Source organism: Archocentrus centrarchus, chromosome 15 (genome assembly GCF_007364275.1).
Source record: "Archocentrus centrarchus isolate MPI-CPG fArcCen1 chromosome 15, fArcCen1, whole genome shotgun sequence".
Classification (NCBI taxonomy): Eukaryota; Metazoa; Chordata; class Actinopteri; order Cichliformes; family Cichlidae; genus Archocentrus; species Archocentrus centrarchus.
Window position 1 is genome coordinate 1,980,398 of NC_044360.1, and position 22,669 is coordinate 2,003,066.

The following is a 22,669-nucleotide window of genomic DNA, read 5'->3' on the forward strand; positions in this document are numbered from 1 at the left end:
TAAACACACACATCCTAATCAATAAATACACAAACACAGTCTACATCAGCTTTATGTGAGAATATGAGGTGGAAAGGAAATTTTTTAAACAATCATTAAATTAAGAATGTGAAGAGTCGTCCACAACTTTCATATTGAATAATTTTATTGGTCGAATGTTGACTGAAACCCTGAGACGCGCTTCACTCGGTTCAAACCCATCATCCTCTGATGGGACAGGCGGCTTCGGTCGATATCAGACCAGACCGACGCTCCTCTGAAGCAGACTCTCGGGTCTCCACGTGGGATCTCAGAGGCAGCTGCTCTGATACGTTAAACCACACAGCCTTCATGCCCCTGCGCTCTGACCCCCCCCGGCCCCTCCCCTGCCACGGCTGACCAAGAAAATCAATATAACATGATGGAGCTCAGCAGCAGGATGGTGTTGAGGCTGTTTCTGTTGCCCCCCCACCAAGAATAAAATTTGACCCTCACACTATGAATATTTTCTGAGTTACAGGCCACTGAAGTAAATAAAAATAGGTTGAATTTGGTGCTTTTGTAATCATTTTTTCCAGCATTTTTGAGCCCTTGTGACTTCATAAAGTACCGGGGATACTCGCATTAAATTTTCAGGGCTAAAAAGACATTTAAGCTCAGTTTAAAACTGCAACCAAATCAATTTTATATCAATGCTGTGAGCATCAGTATGATGGGATCTATCATAGTTTTAATAAACTGCAACCAGTTCCACGTCTCACAAACAGTAACTTGTTACCCCGCAGGTCTGATCTGTTTTCTGATCATTCAGTGCATTGTGGGTAAACTTTCCGGGGCCGTGCTGTAAATCAAGCGAGACAGGTCGTCATTGCTCCATTTAAGAGTCGCCCCGGTGATGATCTGCCTCCACCTCCCCTTATCCCAGCATCCTCCTCTGTCACACAACCAACTCTCTGCATCCATGAACCTCCTCTGAGGTCCTCCTCTTTCCTCCTGCCCAGCAGCTCCACCTTCAAATCCTTTGTCCGATATATCCACTATCCCTCCTCTGCTTTGTCTCCAACCACGTGGGATTGACGGCTGCTTAAACACGTTGTAGCACATTAAAAGGTCTCCTGTATTTGACACCAGGCTCATCGTGCAGCTGTGACTCTTTCTGGGTTAAAGTGAGTTTCTAAAACAGTCATTTTATTAAATTAATGTTTAAGTTCTACTGGATCATACTCTGAATCAGCAGATAGCCAAAGAGAAGGCGTCTGTATGGAAAGAGGAACAGTCGGCTCGGTCTACTCCTACTCCTGCAGTCTGGACCCAACAATACATCAAATTATAATTAATACGAATGAAATCACTGCAGTGTTTTGCAGCGGGCTGTCCCTTTAAAGGTGGGATCCCTCAGGAGCAAATTCAGACATCATCAGTGTGTTTAGGAGATCGAGTCATACAAAAGAGCCAGAAGCACATGTGGTGGCTGTTTGGGGAGTAAGAACAGTGGATCTCTCACAGACAGACAGACACACACACACACCACACACCACACACACACACACACACACACACACACACTACAGCAAGTGTGTGTTGGCTGTGTTGGAGGCCCCGTGGGACGAACTGCTTCACCAGCTGTGTTCTGACACACAGGAACCCGAGGGCCTGGGGACAACACACACACACACACTCACACACACACAAACACAGATCACATGTGTGCACTCAAGCGTCTCTGAATGAGAACAAACAAACAAACTCATGGATATGACCACAAACACTACACGAACCGAAAACATGACTGAAATATTCCAAATTCTAATGTTAGCGTCTATTTTTTTTTATGTTCTACTCTAATTGAAAACAAATTAAGTCCAGAAAACTCTGATTCCTTTCTTTTATGTATCTTGAGTTCGGATATGAAGCCCTGAAGAAAATCTGCACATTAACACCACATCAGAAATACCAGAGTTCAGGTCTTTTATTCTGAAATCCAATAGCAGCGCTCCTTCATTGTGCTATGGTGGAAAATGTGAACACAAATCAAACACACACCTTTCTCAGTCTTCATCTGTCCCGAGGAGGAAGAGGAGGAGGAGGATGTGTGTTTATTCGTCTGTGGAACAGACACTTGACCTGGTTTCTCTGAGCTGCTCTGGGCCGACAAACAGCTGGAGACACCACACACAAATCTAAATTTTTAAATATACAGTGAGCCTGGTGATATGTTATATGATTTTAGAATTGTTTATTAGTTAAATATTTTTGAGAAGAGCCGGTATTTAGTGATAAATTAGATATTTCATCTGTTCAGCGAGGCACCGCTGAGAGTTAAAAACGGTCCAAATTATCTGAGTGCCAATAAAACGATCAGAGCTTAAAGGCGCGCTACTAAAAAGCTGGAAACTAAAGAACTGTTGCACGTTACGAGACAGAGCCTCATCCAACCCAGGAGCTGCTGCGGGGAACAACCTGACCGAGTTTATTCTGTCTGCGAAGCCTCGGAGCAAACGCTGATGTGCACATTCGGTTAGGTTTTCCTTTTAGCCGCAAGAGGAGCAGGAAACCTGAAGACACTCAAAGACGAAAGACAGTCCGGTGCAGCATCCATGAGCTGGGGGGAGGCAGGAGGGCGGGGTCAGGTGGTTGAGACAGACGGAGGTGAGAGAGAGAAAGAGGTGAGTTCAGGTAAAAGACAGTGCTCAGGTGTGTGTGTGTGTTTGTCAGGAGAGAGGGAAGAGATGGATCTCTGCGTGTGTTAGTCAGGAAAAAAAAGGAAACACTGATGGACAAACACACCAAACTGTGTGTGAGAGAGGGAGAGTGTGTGTGCGTGTGTGTGTGTGTGTGTGTTTGTGTGTGTGTGTGTGGGTGGTGGGTGGGGTGGGGTGGGTCTGGTGAGACAAAAGCTGAGGTCCTTCATTTTGTAGAAAGCTGAAAACTGATCCAGTAGTCCACTGCACAATTTGATATGGACTCACTCTCTCTCTCTCACACACACACCACACACACACAGATCTGAAGAATCATCAGATTAAGTTTCAGCAACAATGCAACAACGACTGCTTAAACAGCACCAACACACACACACAGACACACACACTCTCTTTGAGTTCACTCAGCAGCTGGCTGTACCACAGGAGGCAAATCTCACAGATTTAAAGGAGCTTTCGTAGTTTCCCCCTGCAGACTGTGACTCAAACTTTCACCACCAGGGGCAGAGTTTTACCAGTCAGTGTGGTGAGATGTTTTGTGTGCTGCTGTTTATTTTTTTTTTAATTTTTCTTTAAAGTCCAGATGTCCCACAAAGGGTTTATAGTTTTAAATTGTAAATGAGGATTTTACGTTTTATGTTTGTTTTTGTTTTTTTGTTGTTTTTTTTTTTTGGGGGGGGGGGGGGGGGGGGGGGGGGGGGGGGGGGGGGGGGGCTGCTGCATTTAATCGAGGAAACGCAGGTTTTTATCCAGAGGTCAGCTCCCAAACATTCAGATTATGTCACACATTTACAAGCTCCCTCTTAATGTAACATACCAGTTTCACTGGCACTAGATTACTGACTTCGTCTTCCTTCAGGTCTAAAACTCCTAAAAATCCTCAGACTTCAGTTATTCAAGATCTTATTGTTATCAAGCAAACAAATGTATTTACAGGTAATTGCAAGTGTACATTTTAGATATTTTTTCATTAATCTAATTTATGTGATCTATATTTATAATTTGTACATCACTTTATATTTTCTGTGCAATCCTGCAGTGCCGCTGGTGCACTCGCACCTGCGTTAACTGTGCTTGTTAACAATGGCCGTCTGTTATGTTACTGTTTTATATTTCCTATACGTTTTATCTGCGTCACCGTTTACGTTACACACAATGTGAGGTCAGCACTGACCGTCATTTCTTTTTGCTTTCACAGAGACAACAGTGTGTGTAACATTGTGTGTTAGAAAGCTCCTGATTTACCTTTAAATACCTGCTCCACCTTTAAATACCTGCTCCTGGCTCAAACCTGTTCACAGTTTTGCTCGTTTTTCTTTTTTCCTTAATTATTTATGAGACTTGTATTGTACGAGGCTCTCACTTTATTGCTGCTTTATTGCTATTAATTTTGTACTGTGCAAAGGTTTTGAGCCACCCCTCATTTCTTCTTTTTTTTGGCAGATGTGATTTAGGTTAGGATAAAAATGAGCTGATTGTGGTTGAAGTCTTGAGTGAATCAAAGTCCTGATGTCCTGAACACAGACTGTGGTGTTCGTAAGCTACAGTGTGTATTTAAACGTCTACAGCCTACAGGAGAGAGGTCTCCCGCCTGGAGAACTGGTGCCAGGAGAACCACCTCCTGCTCAACGTCAGCAAAACGAAGGAACTGATCGTGGACTTCAGCAGGAAGCAGCAGAGGGACTACCATCCACTTGTCATCAGTGGTGCTGAGGTGGAAAGAGTGGACACTTTCAAATACCTGGGAGTGACCATCTCACAGGACCTGGCCTGGACTCATCACATAAACATCACTGTGAAGAAGGCCAGACAGCGTCTCTACCTCCTCAGGCGGCTGAGAGACTTCAAGCTCCACTCAAGGTGCTCAGGAACTTTTAACCTGCACCATTGAGAGCATCATGCGTGGGAGCATCACCACCTGGATGGGAAACTGCACCAAGCAGGACTTCATGGCCCTAAAAAGGGTGGTTCGTTCAGCTGAACGGACCATCAGAACCACCCTCCCCAACCTGCAGGACATTTACACCAAGCAGTGCAGGCTGAGGGCCATGAAGATCCTAAACAGCCCAGCCACCCCGGACACTCTCTCTTCTCCCTGCTCCATCAGGCCGGCGTTACCGCTGCCTGAGGACTAAGACTGAAAGGTTGAAGAAGAGTTTTTACCCACAAGCCATCCGTCTGCTCAACTCTGAGCCCTAACTGGACCATTATTGCACAATGTAAATATTATAATTTATAATCTATAATTCCACGTAAAAGTGTGTATAGTGTATAGTATATAGAGTATAGTGTGAATTAATTATTTTTATTTTTATTCTCCTTATTTATACGGTGTGTATATATGGTTGCAGGTACAAAATACATTTCACTGTGCACTGTACTGTGTATAACTGTGCATGTGACGAATAAACACCTATCTTATCTTATCTTATCTTATTAGGCTGTTAGTCATTAGCTAAAGAGTGTCTGCAACAGGAGGTCAATGGGGACATGTCTGTCTGTGTGTCTGTCTGTGTGTGCGGGGAGTGACATGTACGTGTCTTATGCTTCATTTAAATGAAAGGCTGAAATGCACCAGAGGCGCTGGATGTACACATTTTATTTCAAATGCAACCAGAAAACACCAGCAGCTGCAGCGATTAAAAGAAATTAATCTGAATTATTCCAAGTAAAACAGTAAAAATAATGATATGCCTGCAAATGAGGCGTTTAATTTTGTCTTCGAGCGTGCAATCAGTCTGAATGTTGGCTTAGAAGTGAACATAATTTAATGGAGCCGGAAGTCTGCAGACATGTGATACTCCTGAAAACACGGACTCATCAGTGGAAATAAACACCAGATATGACGGCTGGGTCCTTCCTGCTCTTCCTCAGGTTGTTCAAGACAAAATCTAAATCTCTCTGCTGAACATAAACAATCAAAAATGTAAATAACTGAAGGTGTGTGTAGGTGTGAACCTGTGAGGATCTTTGCATCCACGGCTCATACATGTGTGTGCGTATGTTGGCCTCAAACTAATGAGGTGGAAGATAAACAGTGAACGCTCCACATCATCAAGGATCGCTAGCCAACAGCAAAGGAGGAGATGTCATTGGATCTGACACACACACACACACACACACACACACACACACACACACACACACACACACACACACACCACACACACACACACACACACACACACACACACACACACAGTCAGTACACGGCGTTCAGAGCGGAGTGAAAATGAAAATAATGGGATGGTCCCTCAGTTCAGACTCTTATAACCCGTCTCTCACACATCATCAGGAAGCAGAAGCAGAGCAGAAACTAAAGATGGTGCAGCACAGACAGCAAACACAGCCTATAACAAATCAGCAGAATCACTCAGTAAAATTAAATATGACAAAAACATCTCAAATTGAAAAAACTGTTAAATAAAGGAAATAAATGAAAGAAGCTCAATAAATCAAATTCTAAATAAAATATCTTTTTTTAGCTGCTCCCTTTAGGGGGCGCCACAGTGGATCATCTGCCTCCATCTCACCCTATCCCAGCATCCTCCTCTGTCACACCCACCCTCTGCATGACCTCCTTCACTACATCCATGAACCTCCTCTGAGGTCTTCCTCTTCTGCTCCTGCCTGCAGCTCCAGCATCTCCATCTCCACCCTCCCTCCTCAGCCTCTCTGACTCTGAGCGGAGATCTTCAGCTCGGCCTCCCGTCTTTGTGTTAGTGTCACCGTCTCCAGACATTAGGGATGTTCCTGGTGACCAATTTCTTAATTAGACTGACTAGTCTAAAACTAAGAAACACTCAGATATCAAATTACATTTTATGCCCATTTAATGGACAATGTCAAAAGCTGTCTAAACAAAGGCCTCTGAAACCATTACTCACATTCTTGTATGATGATCACACTTTAAATGCTGCTTAACTGTGCAGCACCGAACATCGCGCGTTATGAACGCTGCACGTTACACTCCAACCGAAGAATAAAAATATAAAATCAATTGATGCCAAATATATGAAAACGCGTTACTGCAAACGATATTCATGCATCACTGGAGATGAGAAAATAACATCTGAAAGACGAATAAATTGTGACTTAGATGGCGCCAGGGTGGTGAAGCTGGTGACCACATACATATGCCGCGTTGCGGTGCGGGCGGCGCGGGTTCGAGTCCCGGTCTGTCACCAATTTTCCCCCATGTCTTCCCCTGTATCTTTCCCCCATTTCCTGTCTCTCTCCACTGCCCATAAAAGCCGCTGTGGCCAAAAATGCAACAACAAAAAAAAAAAAAAAATTGCGACCTCGAGCTTACCCCTGATTCAGACTTCAGCTGCTACGACGTAACCTACGTAAGTGGCTGATGTTGATGCCGGCATTTATACCTGTGCAGGTGCCTTGTGTGTTAATTACCTTTCGGTCGTGTCCAGTGTTTTACGTGCGGTGTCGGCCGACAGAAACACAAAATGCTGGCACTTTTTCCCCTCCTGGGTCCATTTTTAAAAAATTATTTTGGTCAGTTTTTTTTTAAAGGTGCAAACACATCTGTCCCGCTAGTTTTTTAGCTTCGTTGTACAAAGGAAGGGTGTTTCTCAGGAGGTGCGCTTCAGGTTACGTTATGGCATTTTTCTATAACGATGTAAGGGCTGCAGCTCCATCTGGTGGCAGATGGCTGCATAACATTTAGGACAGCACTTTGTTAATTAAAACCTTAATTAAGCTAACCGACTAGTATGTCTGGTACCGACTAGTAACAACAGAGACAATTAGTCGTCTAGTCGAGTAATTGCACACATCCCTACCAGACATCCATCACAGCAGGTCTCACTACCATCATAAACCTTCCCTTTCACTCTTGCTGCTCTCCTTCTGTTACAATCACCCCTGACACTCGTCTCCACTAGGGTTTAATCCCGGGATCCGGGATTCCCGGGAAATGCGATCAGAACCATTTCCCGTTTCCCGGGAAACGTTAGACGGGAAACCGGGAAAAAAGTCGCGCGCGTCGATTTGACTTTCAGAAAGAAAAGAAAGCTTCAGAATGTTAAATTTAAGGAAATATTGAGAGAAGGGTTTGTTTAATGCGAAAAGCATTACTCTTCATTTCAGGCACATTCAGCCTCCGTTTAAGGCTTCAGCCTTCATCTCAAGCGTTTTAATAGAGGTATTACACAGTTGTACTTTTTTCCTCTTTAATTTGTTGAAATCGTAGGCAATGTGTTTACCCTAAGGTATTTTGTATTATATAATTTTATATTATTATATATTGTTATATTGCATTATATAGCCTATAAAATATGGCTGCCCTGAACAATAAAGAAATATCTGTTTAACTTCGAGTGTTTCTTTTCCTCGTTTGCAGCCGCTTACTAACAATCATGAATTAGGATACGGGCCTAATGTGTGAAGAAATTATCATGAAATAGATTGCTTTAACATATTTCGCTTTTAAAATGGAGTTGAGTAAAATGTATATTTTTTAGGCTATAAGGATTGGCCAGTTTTTCAAAAGACGATTCACAGCGAACCTACTTTAACCCTCAGACACGGTGTTATAAATTTGCTGTTGCCAGAATGGCAATGACCAAGTCGTAGTGCATTACTCAAGGCCCTGTGTTATGTCATATTGTAGTGAAGTACGGTAGTTAACTTTTCAATGACTATTACAGCGTTCCACTGGTGGAGATATAGTGCAACAGATGTCGCCACGACAGCGTGGCTGAGCCTTTATCAATGCTGTGGAGATGAACCGTATTGTTTTGCACCAGCAGTTGTAAAATATCTTGGTATAATTCCATGTACAATGGAGGAATATTCGAATTATATTTGTTAAGGGAGTGTTGAGGAACGATACAACACCGCATAGCTCGAGCACTCGAATGTCGAGATGTAGGTTTTATTGCGTTAATCAAGCCGACGTTGCCCCCTACTGGGCATAACAGGACATAGCTGGAAAGCTACCTCTACAATATCACAATAGGTTAAGGCCGACACAGGCTACAGAAGGCCTAATTAAAATAAAAAAATAAATAAACTTTTTCCCGGGATTCCCGGGAAATGGCTCGTCATTTCCCGGGATTTGATTCATGTCATTTTCGGGAAAAATATTAAACCCTAGTCTCCACCCTGCCTGCACTCTCTCATGCATTGTCCATTGCTTTGGATGGTTGACCCCCAGGTATTTAAACTCATCTATCTCTGCTCCTTACATCTGCACCTTTCACCTGTCTCCCTCTCATTCACACACATGTATTCTGTCTTGTTTCTCCTGACTTTCATTCCTCTTCTCTCCAGAGCATACCTCCACCTGCTCCCTCCTCTACAGATCATAATGTGGTCTGCAAACATCATCGGACTCCTGCCTGACCTCACCTGTTAACCTGTCCATCACCACTGCTTGTAAAAAATTGAATATAATAAAATATAAGGAAAAGTCAAAAGTCTGTGTCAGGTCCAGCTACATCTTCATTGTTTTTAATAATAGTGGCAAGTACTGATGGAGTGTGATTACTTTGCTTATTACATCTAAATCTGGCTCCATGTTCTCTAAGCTAACACACACACACACACACACGCACGCACGCACGCACACGCACACACACACGCACACACACACACACACACACACAGTTAAAACAATCAGAGCAGGTATTCCTATCTAATTTTTTTATTCTGTCAGTTTTATAAGTACACAAAATCACTTCTGAGTTTTTATTCCCTAAACTAAAATGTTTTTTCCACAGTTTTTAGATCAGTTTTAGTTCAATGTAACAACCTTGGTTCTTAATTTACTTTTATGACACAAAGAAAGCACTGAGTCAATAAGCAGTACTGGCAACAGTATTAGGTAGTAGTACTGCTAAAATCTCAACAATAGCCACTTCAAACCTCCTCTGCACGTCCAATAAAGCACGAACAGAGTCTATGAGGCTGGAACAAATTAGAGATCTTTCTAGAAAAATACTTGAATATTCACGCCATAAAAAGGGGCGGATCCTGGGCTGAAAACCACTGAACTGCACAAATGTAGTTCAACGAAGAGATAAGAAGCGCTGCAGTGTGAGAGCTGCTGGCTTTTTCTGAAAGTCTGCATCACGTAAACACAAACACAGGCAGAGTCTTCCTTATAAACTGCTAAAGTTGTGTTTGCTGCTCCTGAGGTTGGAGGAGACTTCATCCGTGAAGAGGACTGTCTGACAGTATTGAGACCGGCCCGCTGTCTGCTCCTGCTGTTCTCCTCGGGGCCGAGTATCGACAGCGGTGTCGCCTTCCCGTTTGTTCGATACCTCTGTTCTCTGCTTCCTGTCTGCGCGACACCTGACGCCACCCGCCCCGTGTGTGCGTGTGTGTGTGTGTGTGTGCCCGATGCCGCAGTATTTGCAGGCAGAGCGGGGATAAAGTTGCATGTTGTTCTTTTCAGGGCGGCGTTTTCCTGAGCGATGGAATCCCTGACAGGATTTAATGATGGTGGCAGACACGAGCCTCGCTGACCATAAACACGCCGTCTCACTGCACAGCTGCATGCGGGACTCTCGCCCGCTTTGTTCGTGAGACAGGCGGCGCTGATACGAGCACGCACAAACACAACAATCAAACCTATCTTTTCATTCTGGGTCCTAAATTTGAGCTCGGCTCAGCCGAGGCAGAGAAACAGTTTGAGACGCTGCAGCTCAGCATGCTAGATAACACAAACACACACTCACACACATTTAAGACCAACACCGACTTTCATGGAAGCTGCTGACAACCAATATTTCATTTAAAGTCTCCAAAGCCCCAAATTCTCCAAGCTTCTGAAATGTTTCTGGCTCCTCAGTAACTCTATTTTACTGCAGACTAACATTCAGCTGCATCCCATTGATCTGAACTGCAACGCTGCATGAATTAATCTGTTAGCAAACCTTTCCTTTCCATCTGCACTATTCTGAGGCCAGTTTACCCTGCTCAGTAAACCTGGCTCTATAATATCCTGTAACAAAATGCCACGCAGTTATCAAGCAGAACGATTCTTCCTTCTGCTCTGCGGTGCTGCTGTGTTTGGAGAGGACAGACCAAAGCGTGCCCGTCAATATGAACGATGCGTTCTCTGTATTGTAGCGCCGGAGGGTGAAAGCGGACGCTGTGAAGGACTGCTTCTTCAACGTGCCCTTTAAAGCGCAGTATTTTGACTGAGGTGACCCCCCCCGCTGCCTCAGACACACGCATACAGCAGCATCAGGATCGGTCTGACCCCCCGCGGTGAGACGACTCTGCTCACACACGTCCTGAAGATTCGTTCACAGTGCGTATTTACACACACACACACGTGTATGTGTGTGTGTCCATCTGTGTTTACAGTGTGTCGACAGGTATCTGCTGAGACTCTGAGTGTGTCAGTTTGAATGTGTCGAAGTGCATCTCCCTCTGTCACTGTTTTGTTTTTTTTTTTTATATGAGTGTGTGTGTGTGTGTGTGTCACCTTGTTGCTGACTGAGACACGTGTGTGTGTGTGTTGCGTGTGCATACTCACCCATGCTGTTGGTGGAGCTGCACCACATCAGCAGACAGCCGGTGCACAGCAGGTTGAGCGCCCCGAACAGCAGGATCCTCCACGACTGCAAACGACAACAAACAAACAAGAAAGTCGTCAGAGAACGGAGAGGCTCAAGCTCCGGGTCGCGGCCCCGCAGAGGCCCCATCATACTGACAAACCCTTCTTTAATTATTATTATATCTACAAGAGCCGTTAGGGACTCTGTTTCACTCGCACAAATTCATTATTTTTGATCAAAGTAATTCTATGAAATTCCCAAAAGCTTTTTGCTGACAGATCCATCAGGACGGTTAATCGGGCGATCACAGGCACATCAGCTGATATCTGTACATCCAATGGTCAAGGACCAACATCAGCTTTCTCTTAAAGTCAGGCTTGGATCAGCTGACACACTGATTAACTTGAGCAAACATATAGTTTAAAAATCAAAGTTATGTTTTGATCTCTGTGCTACACATTTGTAAAAAGCATAAATAATCCAATTGATAATGCTACCGAGACATCTGCTGTAAATAACACCTCCCTTTAAGGGCGCCCCCAACCATCAGTTAGCACCTGCAGCAGACTCTCCTCCAACAGGTGATCAGCCAACATCTAACCTAAAGCCTGAGCTCCGATCTAACTGGGAGCTGCCGGTGTTGACAGAGAGGGTGAGTTTCCCGCCCTGTGGTCCTGCCACTCCGAGGTCGGTGGGAATGAAGTAAATGGTCTGAGTGAATGAGGCTTGGCCGTGTGACTGAACACGCTCGCTGAGGTCTGAGTCAGAAACACCGGCCCAGAGGAAGGTCACACACACACACATGTGAGAGCAGGAAACGGGCTCGGCGATGACAAAGAGCAGCTCTGCCCATCAGTGATGTCTCCAGGTCTGACAAAGTCTGCTGCTCTGTTTCCAAGCGCCGAAACAGAGAAATGCATGAACCAAACCAGAGGAAACAGAGCACCTTCAAAATACCACTGCCAATGAGTATACGGCACTGTGCAAAAGTCTTGAGCCACCCCTCATTTCTTTATATTTTGCTTCCAAGGAGCCAGGCTTTCCTAATGTTTAAAATGGTCCTGATCAGTCATGGATGGGCCTCCACAGAGCCCGGACCTCAACGGTACTGAAGCAGTGTGGGATCATCTTGACAGAGGATGGGAGGAAAGGCAGCACCGCCCGAAAAAGAGCTTAAAGAAATGAGAGAAAGCTGCCTCGGAGAGTTCAGGCTGTATTAAAGAATAAAAGGTGGTCACACCAAATATCGACTTTCAAGCTCGTTAGAATCGTCCAAACTGTTTTCGTCTTATTTGCTATACTTTCATGTGTTTGTGTTGCTGCACCTATTTCCTGTTTTCCTAACAGAACGTAAAGAACTGAACTCTTGACTCTCAGTGAGGAGCTATAGCATGAACCTTAGCCAGTATTAACCAATGTAGCAGATAGCTGGCTAGCCTTAGCTCTACCTAAATCCTCTGTGAAGCTACATCAGCGACGGTTTTTGTTAAGTGATGCTAGACTCCATGCCCAACATCACACCCTCAGGATTTTTGTGGAAAATCCAACCTGAGTCCTTCACACAGAAATCATGCTGTAACACCAGGGTAGCTAAAGCACATTTAAATCTTTGTGGGCTTTATGGGACACATGAAGGTGACCCCACTCCCTCAGAGCAATGAGTACGACAAACGTCTTTGGTCTGTTGGTGCAGTCCGTCCCCCGGTCTGTGTGCCTGGATGTAAAATCAGCAGAAATTTCAATGAAGAGAAAAAACCTTGAGTCCAAGCTCTGAGTGTGCGTGTGTGTGTGTGCGTGTCTCAGAGGGGAGAGAAACAAGAAATGGAACGAGGCGGGCGAGCGGCTGTGTGTTTGTGTGTGTTTGTGTCCTGGCCTGTCACTTCGTGTTGGAGTCATATGCCGCGGTGGGGAGCGCCGAGTGCTGTGAAATCTACAATTACTGTGGTGTGCTGTGTTATGACAGCATTGGGGCGTCTGGGGACAGCACTAGCCAGCGACAGGCATGGGAGACCTTCAGTGCGCGTCTGTGTGTGAGCGTGTGTGTGCAAACACAGAGACAACGCTCGGGCCAAAACATTCCCAACCCCCTCCTCTTCTCTTCACTTCACTTCACGTACGTGCACAGAGCGCCCGGAGGAGAGCGCACGGCGGTCGCATTGCGACGCTCTGCTGCCCCCGTTCGTCCATCGGCGGCCTCGCCCGGTGCTCCGGCGGCGTGACGGTGTGCCAGCATATTGAGGTTACATGTGACATCGGAGTGACAGAGCCGCGGAGGCTCAGTCGCCAGGTACTGTATTAAAAATCAGGAGCCGCTGCTGATGCCAGGCCGATTACATCATCAGCGAGCGCCGTGGCACGCTGCAGCATCGCTGCGTGGGGCCAGGCACATGTGTGTCATCGTGGTGAGCAGAGGTGTGACTCATATCAGCCTTGGGTCTGTGTGCAGAGGAGGATTATGGGACTTTTTTGTGGTGAAACCTGCTGCGTGACGCCGCAGAAACCTGCCGAGGCTCGCTTTTGGTGGCAATTAAAACACAAGGAATGACCTCTGCTGCCCTCGGTGCGCCGCTCAGACCCGAGCTGTCAGGCCTCGCTGTCTCCAGGGTGGCTGTGTTCTCCTCTCAAAATAAACCTACTTACATAATGAAGCGGCGGCAGCGGCTGCAGACGAGTTTTCCCGCTCGTTTGAAGCAGCAGAAATGAGACGACGCCTGCCGGTATCGTCCTCTCTCTCTCTCTGCTGTCCTGCAGTCGTGTCCTTCCTCGTGTCCCCCTTCAGCTTCATCAGGACATTTCGTTGCTGCAACACTGACTGATGACCTGCAGCTCCACACACATGCGCTGAAGCTGAACTGGGAGAACCTTTCCACTTCAGTTTTCCGGGTCTAAACGCTTCCTCCTGCGTTGGATGAGGTTCTCGTCACGAGCCCCCATAAACTCGTTCTCGGCCTCTGCAGCTGTTCATGTGCAGCACGTCTTTAAGCGCAGCGTTTAAACCTCTCGGTGTAACTGCAGCTCACGGTGTTTCAGGCTGACTCAGCTGAGGATCAGGACTTTTTCGCAGTGAGTAATCCAAAACATGTGGATGGATCATCTCAGATGTTCTCTTGGCTGAAGTTTGGTCCGTTTGCAGCGTCTTCTTCCTGCCATATGACAGCATTTATCTCCACCCATCAGGGACCCTCAACATGAACTTTTAGGAACACCTGAACCCTGATCCTCGATCTTCCCTCTGCTAATGTGTTAACACAGCATGAGCCTGCCCACACTGCTGTGCCAGTCCGCCAGGTAGCACATCATTTTTGTTATTTCATTTTTCCTTCTTTGCTCACAGCTGTAGCAGAGCTCTACTTTTAGAAATCCTTCAGTCGGAGCTCTTCTAATTTCCCGATAACTTCGACACCTTTTAAATCAGCTCGGAGAACAGCCACACCGATCGTTTTATGGGAGCTGAAAGAATTTGGACCGTTTGATGTTGGAAACTGAAGGAAACCAGTGAAACAGAGACAGATACAGCAGGACGAGATAGACCTGCAGTTTAGTATCCCACCTAACCTGTAAATCACACTCACAGAACCATTTCAGCTGGGACTCGCCCCAATTTTGGGCTATGAATTTAAACCATTGGATAAGTCTAATAACTGGCACAGTCACAACTTTTCTTGGCTTTAAATAAACTTTATTTATATGTTCTAGTTCAAACATATTTGACAGGGCTTTTTTCTTTCCCTGTTATTACACACAGTCGCACACTGCTGTCTGCCAGTCGACCGCTCCATGTTTTGCCGGTTTTGTGTGAACTTGCTCGCAGCCGGACTGGGAGAAACTGAGCTTTGTGTCAGCTGATATCTGGGAACGTTATCCTGGGTATGCTGAGCTTAGTCTGCAGAGCAGGCCCTTGAACCTGAAGGTTTCCCCAGGTAAACACCCGGCCCTCTGCCTTCTAGGCAGTGCATATACTTTAAGGCATATTCAGGCCCTGAGAGTCTGACGGCTTTATTTCACAGGCTCACTGTGAAAGCTGCAGATTTAAAGGTGACACAAGCACAAAACACGAGCGATCAGCATCTATACTGTAAAAAAAATCTGCATCAGGCTGTTAAACCCTGAAATCAGATGTTGAAAAGCTTTATTTCACAAACACGAGCGGTAAGCGGAGCGCGGAGATGAGGCGCTGAGGAAGCACGTCTCAACTTTCGCTGCTTTGAACCGTGTTTGCTCCCTAAGCCGTGTACGACACCGCGTAATCCAATCCCGGGCTCTACGGGGAGGCCAGACCCCCCGCCGGTGTATAGTCAAAGTGGATTATAGCACAATAATGCTGACACACACACACACACACATAATCCTTTCACATTCATTACCATGCCTTCAGTGTTTTTTCTTTTTTTGGTCTTGTTCTGGAGCATTTTTAGCTCCACATCTGTCCCTGTTTTGTTTTGGCTCCACTATTTTTTAAATGCACTCTAATTGTATTTTTAGCTATTACCAGAAATCAGGACAAACTCTGCTTCTGTTTCCTGTTTTGAAGGCGGCGAGTTTAATAATGTTGTTGTGGAATATTTTATGTATCTTTATTGGGGGGGGGGGGGGGGGGGGGGGGTACCCTACAGCAGGCGGCGTGAATGGGAGGGTGTTTATGGAAAAAAAACCCATACTTGTATCTGTGGTGCACGCTGGGACAGACTTGAAGTGTCCTCACTCAGATTTAGGAGCTTTTAGAGGACGATCTGAGCCAGAATGGCGGCACTTCAGTGAGAATTAAGTGAGGAATCCCTGCAACTCAATCAATCAATGAACCAAAGGATCATTCAGCGTTTCTATTTTGTCTCACAGACTGGAAACACTCTGCGTGTCAGCCCACAAAGGTCCGGGCCCAAATATCTGACTCTGTTTTGTTTTGTGTGTCTTATTCTTTCAGCCCTACAGCACCTGCTGTTTTTACTCACACAACCAAATGGTTTTGACTCATTAATTATTAATAAGTATTTATTATTTAACAAATTACTAAGAATTACATTTGGTCCCTCGAGCAGTGATCTCTCTCTCTCTCCTTTTGTGGTGGAAACCAGCGTTAATCAGTCGGAGGTGGTGGGAAACTCCCTGGGGTGTAGAGCTGTGGTGATGGAGGGTCGGTTTCCAGGCTTGGAGTCTGGTGTGGACCCAGACTGAGCACGGACACCGACCTATGACCTTTTAAATGCGCTGTCGGGGGGCTGACAGGCTGAGGACGGTCACCCAGAGAGACTGGCCACCTCCTGGGGTGGGTGACACTGGTGAGTGCGTGCCATTTGCATTTAAAGCCTGTGATCTGGTAATTCGGGGGGTGAGTGTGTGGGGGGGGTGCGACACAGAAGAGATTTTGAATGAAAAGGTGTGATTAAATCCACACAGGCAGATATATGCTGTCTTTTTTTTTTTTTTCAGGAGCATCCAGGTTATCATGCTGTGTGTTTGGAGGCTTCCTGTTCAGCTCATCGGTGCCTGTTTATGAATGCAGATGAATTTAAACACCGTTTCCCTCTCCACACAGACCGTTCACCTACACGCAACCAAAGCCGGCTCAAACGTGACAGGAAATACGGCTCAGATGGAGGAGAAACAGAAACCAGAAGGTTTCAGGTACCAAGAATCTCATCCTGAAATCCTACCAGAAATAAACCTTCATTTTCTGACCTCTATGATCAGCTGTGTCCATCACTATTTCCACATGCTTGGCATTACTAACCCTAAAACAACCTTTATTAAATCACTTAAAGGGACCTCTGCTATTTTTGCTTGTTACCTGTCATATACCATGATGGCAGTTTGAAATAAGAAAAGCTCAGTTAAACTTGGTGGTTTTTCTGGATTTAATCTTCTAATCAGAGCGAATCCTCTAAACTTTGACCTGAAAGCGAGGATGAAACAGAAGACAGCAGAAAGCAGGTGAACGTTGGCTCTGATGCCACTTTAACGAGACAAAGAACGTGTTTTCCTCTGAGGGCTTCATCCCGGCTGGAACACGGTGACCTTATAGGAAAACAGGATTACAGGAGGTGTTTGGGCTGGGCTCCGTGTATGACACACAGCATCTAACCAGCTTAACGGGATTATAATGTGGGAATCCTTCACATGATCACCACCGAGTGAAAACAAGAGGAGGCCATACAGCACATCATCACTTACTCGTCTGTCTGAGGCCACCAGCCTGAATTCCTGCAGAAGCTTCCCAAAGACGGATCTGTGCGTCTTCCTGAACGGGTGAATCGTCCCCTGAAAATCAGAAACAGGCGAGGAAGAGACATCAGAAGCAAAATAAGACACTCGGTGCAGCTGTCAGTTAAACTACAATCAGGTCCACAAAGTCTGGGACAGATGAGCCGAGCAGCAGGCAAACACTGACCTACACTGCCACCATGTGGTCAGGTGTGGTAGCACATTAATTTCAGCTTCACAGGAACCTGCAGAATAACATTACTAAAACTCTGGGGACACAGTTTAAAGGAGACAACAGGAGGACAGTTACTGTAACTCAGATGAAGATTGTTTTCACTGGGGGGGGGGGGGGGGGGGGGGGGGGGGGCGACTTCAAGCAACTTTAACCAGGTACAGAGAATCAGATCGGGATTTTTATTCAAGTTAATTTAATCCCTGTGCCTGGAAACTTTTAAGATACACTGTAATACTTCTCACAAAATGTGTTTTTTTGCTTTAATAAAACTAAAACAGAAAAAACTTGAGGTACGTTTGAATTATGTATTACAGTTTGGTAGCAGCATGTTAAGATGCAGATGAACTGCTGGCTCTGGGACAGTGAAGTCAGGCTCAGTTTGTGGCGTTGACGCAGCCTGCAGCGTCTGTGATTGGCCCGTTTGGTGCCGTCATTCCCTCCTACGTGTTTTTCTTCTGTCTCAGTTTTCAGAAACAACTGGAAGCAAAAAACTCCAACATCTCCATCTAGCTGTGCGGTGGAAAGACTGCAGGCACGTCACATTTATCAAAGCTGGTACCGGCATCAGGTTGTTCAGCTTCAAAGCAGAAGCATAAATTAATCTTAATGTTTCTGTTTCAAACTGAAACATCACGATGTAACGATCAGAGTCAAAGCCTATAAAGTTACAGGAGGTCAAACGTATCTGTCACACAGCTTTCCACTGGCCTGCTGCACCAGGGCACACATTCCTGTAAAAAATGAGAGGCTGTACAGAGTGTAGGCTCACAGACTCATGTTAAAGACAGAGAAACTAAGAGGCCGTCTGACCAGGATTTCACTGTTTCTGCACATGAATATGATCCAGCGTGTGCTTTGATAAACTGGTTTAAGTCAGCTCTTAATAGGACCCCGGTCTATGCCGGGCAAACTAAACGACCCCATAAGCATAAAACAGCAAGCAAATCATGTTTGAGCCTCCTCATTAAAACTCTGCAGGACTGGAAAGGTTTTAAAGACACTGATCCTGAGACAGAAATGTTCTCACACGACACCAACTTAATTCAGTTTTCAGCTTTTCGATGTTCCTGCCGTTAATATATGAAAACCCAGACATAACTCCTTAAAGCCATAAAAGTCCAAATTTATGCTTAAATACAGCTGAAACCCAGAAAAAATACACACAACGCTGCAGAAACTTTAATTTTGCAATTTTTTTAACTTTAAAATATTACATTTTCCCTACAAAGGACTGCTCTGTATCACACACTAAAGACTTCATTAAAGCTTTGTCCAGCTTCCTTCTACAAACTCCCACTAATCCTAAAAACGTACTCCCAATCAGTCTCTGAAGACGCGAACAGAAACGAAAGCACAGGCGTCATAACGAAGCACTGCAGCTAAGGCCTCGTTAACAAAGCTGTGTTTAAATTTATGATCCTCAACGGGACTCTCAGCACTCTAAAGTCTTCCTGTCACAGTGTCTCCATTTGCTCAACTCACCACTGCTCAGCTTCAGTGTCAGCTTAGTCTGGCTGTGTGCAAGTCTATGTGAACTACTGCAGGCATAAAAGAGGAAACACTGACTGAAACCTTCAGAGGAAACTCACCAGGATGTAGGTGTCGTGCTCGTGCTTCTTCCTGTGCATCGGGATGTCTGTGGACGACAGAAATCACAGTCAGTGTGTCACAGCACAAGAAAACAGACTCACAATCACCAACTTAGGCCTCTGAGTGTGATTACATGATGTCAGTAAATATTCCTCTACGCAGGAAATATTTTCAAAAGGTTTAGTCACTGGTGACCAGCTAGTCCTGTCCCATGTTTCCTCGTCTTTGTATCGGCCACTGCTGACGGGGTCCTTGATGTCATCCAGCCGTCACTCCAATGGCTCACACTGGGTTTCAGTTGGTATTTGGCAGTAGCTAGACTGGGCAAGTGTGTGTGTGTGTGTGTGTGTGTGTGTGTGTGTGTGTGTGTGTGTGTGTGTGTGTGTGTAAAATGGAAAAACTAGAGGGACAAATATGTTTGCACCCAAATCAGGCCTGAGAGGTGCAGTCATGGCATGCATTGGACTGACCTGTGTTTTGTTTACATGCAGATTGTGATAAGGAGCACTGCAGGCAGTCTTTGAGTGAAGTCTTTCAAGGTGTTAAAATTCTGCGTATTCAGTGGTTTAGTACAGGCCTGTTTCTGCGAGCTTCTCCCAAGCATGTTGACAGAAAACCGCTTCCACCATTTCTACTAAATTTATATAGCAAGCAGGGAATGCCCACAGATGCTGGATAATCACTGGAGATTAAAGCTATCTGAAAAGCCAAAATGCTGCAGCTAGAGTACTGACAGGGACTAGAAAGAGAGAGCAGATTTCTCCCATATTGGCTTCTCTTCATTGGCTCCCTGTTAAATCTAGAATAGAATTTAAAATCCTTCTCCTCACATACAAGGTCTTGAATAATCAGGCCCCATCTTATCTCAAAGACCTCATAGTCCCATATCACCCCAACAGAGCACTTCGCTCTCAGACTGCTGGCTTACTTGTGGTTCCTAGGATACTTAAGAGTAGAATGGGAGGCAGAGCCTTCAGCTTTCAGGCCCCTCTTCTGTGGAACCAGCTCCCAGCTTGGAGACAGACACCCTCTCTATTTTTAAGATTAGGCTTAAAACTTTCCTTTATGATCAAGCTTATAGTTAGGGCTGGATCAGGTGACCCTGAACCCTCCCTTAGTTATGCTGCTATAGGCCTAGGCTGCTGGGGGGTTCCCATGATGCACTGTTTCTTTTCATTCACCTCTTTTTACACCGTTTACACTCCACATTAGTTATTATTAATCTCTGTCTCTCTCCCAACCGGTCGCAGCAGATATCTGCTGGAAAGTGGAGGAGTGTGAACACACGCCGCCTTCTACTCACTGATTATCCGGATACTATCCTCAGCAAAAAATAAAACAACCGCTCTAACGGGCTTAAACCGGCCGTGAAACACGCTGCGCGTATCGTTACAGCCGGCAAACAGCAGAGCAGCTGATTACGTGTTGTTAGCTGTTAGCCTGTTAGCATAACAAACCTGAATCCTTGATGTTCAGGACATCCACCGACACCATGTCCGGTTTATCCAGCGGCCCCACCTTCCTCTCCGTCACCCCAGACGGCACCACGTCCGGCTTCGGGCCGAACTTTCTGGGGTAAAAGTCCCCGGCATTGTGGTAGGACAGACCCGAGGACGTGGACATCATTCCGTCCATCGCCATTTTGGATTTCCTGTTCCCATCAGCCTGTTCTCTTTGGTTGCGCCGCGCATGCGCCACGCCACAGATCTATTGAATACCAATCAGTGAGCGCGCTGAAGAAACGAGCCGCTCGTATGATATAGAGATCTGCTGTTCGCCCGAGCTAAAGACGAAGTATGGAAGACCATTCAGACCAAGATTCTTACTTTTTTTTCTTTTTCTTTTTTTTTTTTTTTTTTAAGAAAAAAAAAAACAACATGCAACATATGAATTGCAAAAATCTGAATAAATTACAAATCGCTCAGGGCATGACTTAACAACAACCAGTGACCAGCCTGATGAGTTTTTGATCTGGTGTCAAAAGTCATGGCAAGTGCATTATGCAGAATGTTCTCACCTTGTTCACGGGAGATGCCTGCAGCATTAGCTATCTGATTAACGGTTTAAACATTTGTCATCCATCACCATGTGGAGAACATCAGGACCTTGGGTCACTTTGAAGGCTTCAAGGTTACCTTCAAAGTTAGCCATCACCAGTTTGTCCGTCTGAGTCTGGAAGTCCCACAGGATCTTAGCTCAGAGCTTGTTTCTGTGCTGCCATGATCAGTGTCTCTGTGCTGTGTGTCAGTCTGGCTTTGTCCAGCCATTGGTAGGATTTTTCAGTATCAGCCACTTCTTCGATCTGCCGGTGGTACACGCTGTGCAGAGGCCTGTCCTTCCATGATGGTTCCTGATCTTCCTCCTCTTCTTTCTCAGGTTTCTGCTGCCTGAGTATTCACTAAGCACATGATCCTTTGTGGCCATCTTCCTGATGTACTCGTGGATCTTTGTTGTTTCATCCAGGAAATTGAACTATACACCCTATAATTAATTTTCTGATTTATAAAATACGACAGACACGCCCCTGACTAAAAGCCCCGAGCCACATTTGTGATTCAGCTTTCTCCGTTTGCTTGAAGCCTTTTTAAAATAAGGACACAATATAACCAAAGCTTTCACCACCAGTGGTGTACCGGTGGGTGTCCATCCATGTATCCTAGCAGCCACCCACCAGTTCAGGGTCACCATGAGGTCAGAGCACTTATGTTGAAATATTTTCTTTTTTTAATTCTTGATATCATGTTTTAGATATTCAGAATTTTCTCAGGCTGGTACTCACAGTAAGAATTTTCTCGGTGATCTGCCTGGTTAAATGAAAGTTTCACTGCACTGTCCTGAGGTATTTGTACTACATGAAAGTACAGCCAGGCCCCAGCTCAGCCTTTCTGAGACATGTTGGTGCCATCAAAGTCAAAATGTGCTCCTATTTTTCAATAAATGAACAAGAAACTGATCATACTTCTTTATCTGAAATCTAGACATAAGTGTTGCTGTTCGATTATAACATGTAAAAAGTGTTGGTTTAATAAACTCCAGCCTGCAGCTTTTCTCTCAACAATTTGTGTTCTTTCCATTTTATTCAGACATTTGCTGCCTTTTATTTACATTTCAATGCTGATTATCATTAAACTCAGGAACAGGTCGTACTCAGAGTCCTGGCAGCTCTGATGGACTTTTCTTGGCTCCAAAGTTAAAACCCTCACAGCAGAAACAATAACATCTTTGTAGGTGTTTGCAGCTCTGAAACACCAGCAGCAAAAATCAGCAGGGTGTGAAAATCATTCATTAATTAAAGACTTTATGAGAAAGAAGAGGGAGCGTGACAGATTCAGCTGTGGAAATGTGTGTGTGTTTCACTTGAAGCCGAGTGTGTGTTGAATATGTGGTTGCTCATTTGTGTGGTGCTGAATGGAGTTTTTTGTTTGGGACAGTTTGTA

The 22,669-nt window shown here is 45.2% G+C and overlaps 1 protein-coding gene across 1 annotated transcript in view; it reads right to left on the reverse strand.

The window, feature by feature from the left end:
- slc30a6 (solute carrier family 30 member 6) overlaps nt 1-20,873 on the reverse strand; it is a 63,627-nt gene extending 42,754 nt beyond the window's left edge. Inside the window, exons 1-4 of the mRNA XM_030748064.1 lie at nt 20,690-20,873; nt 19,232-19,278; nt 17,378-17,464; nt 11,188-11,272 (exon numbers count right to left, since the gene is read on the reverse strand). Coding sequence (XP_030603924.1) covers nt 11,188-11,272; nt 17,378-17,464; nt 19,232-19,278; nt 20,690-20,873 — 403 coding nt within the window. The remainder of the gene's footprint in view (nt 1-11,187; nt 11,273-17,377; nt 17,465-19,231; nt 19,279-20,689) is intronic.
- Between the last annotated feature and the right edge of the window lie 1,796 nt (nt 20,874-22,669).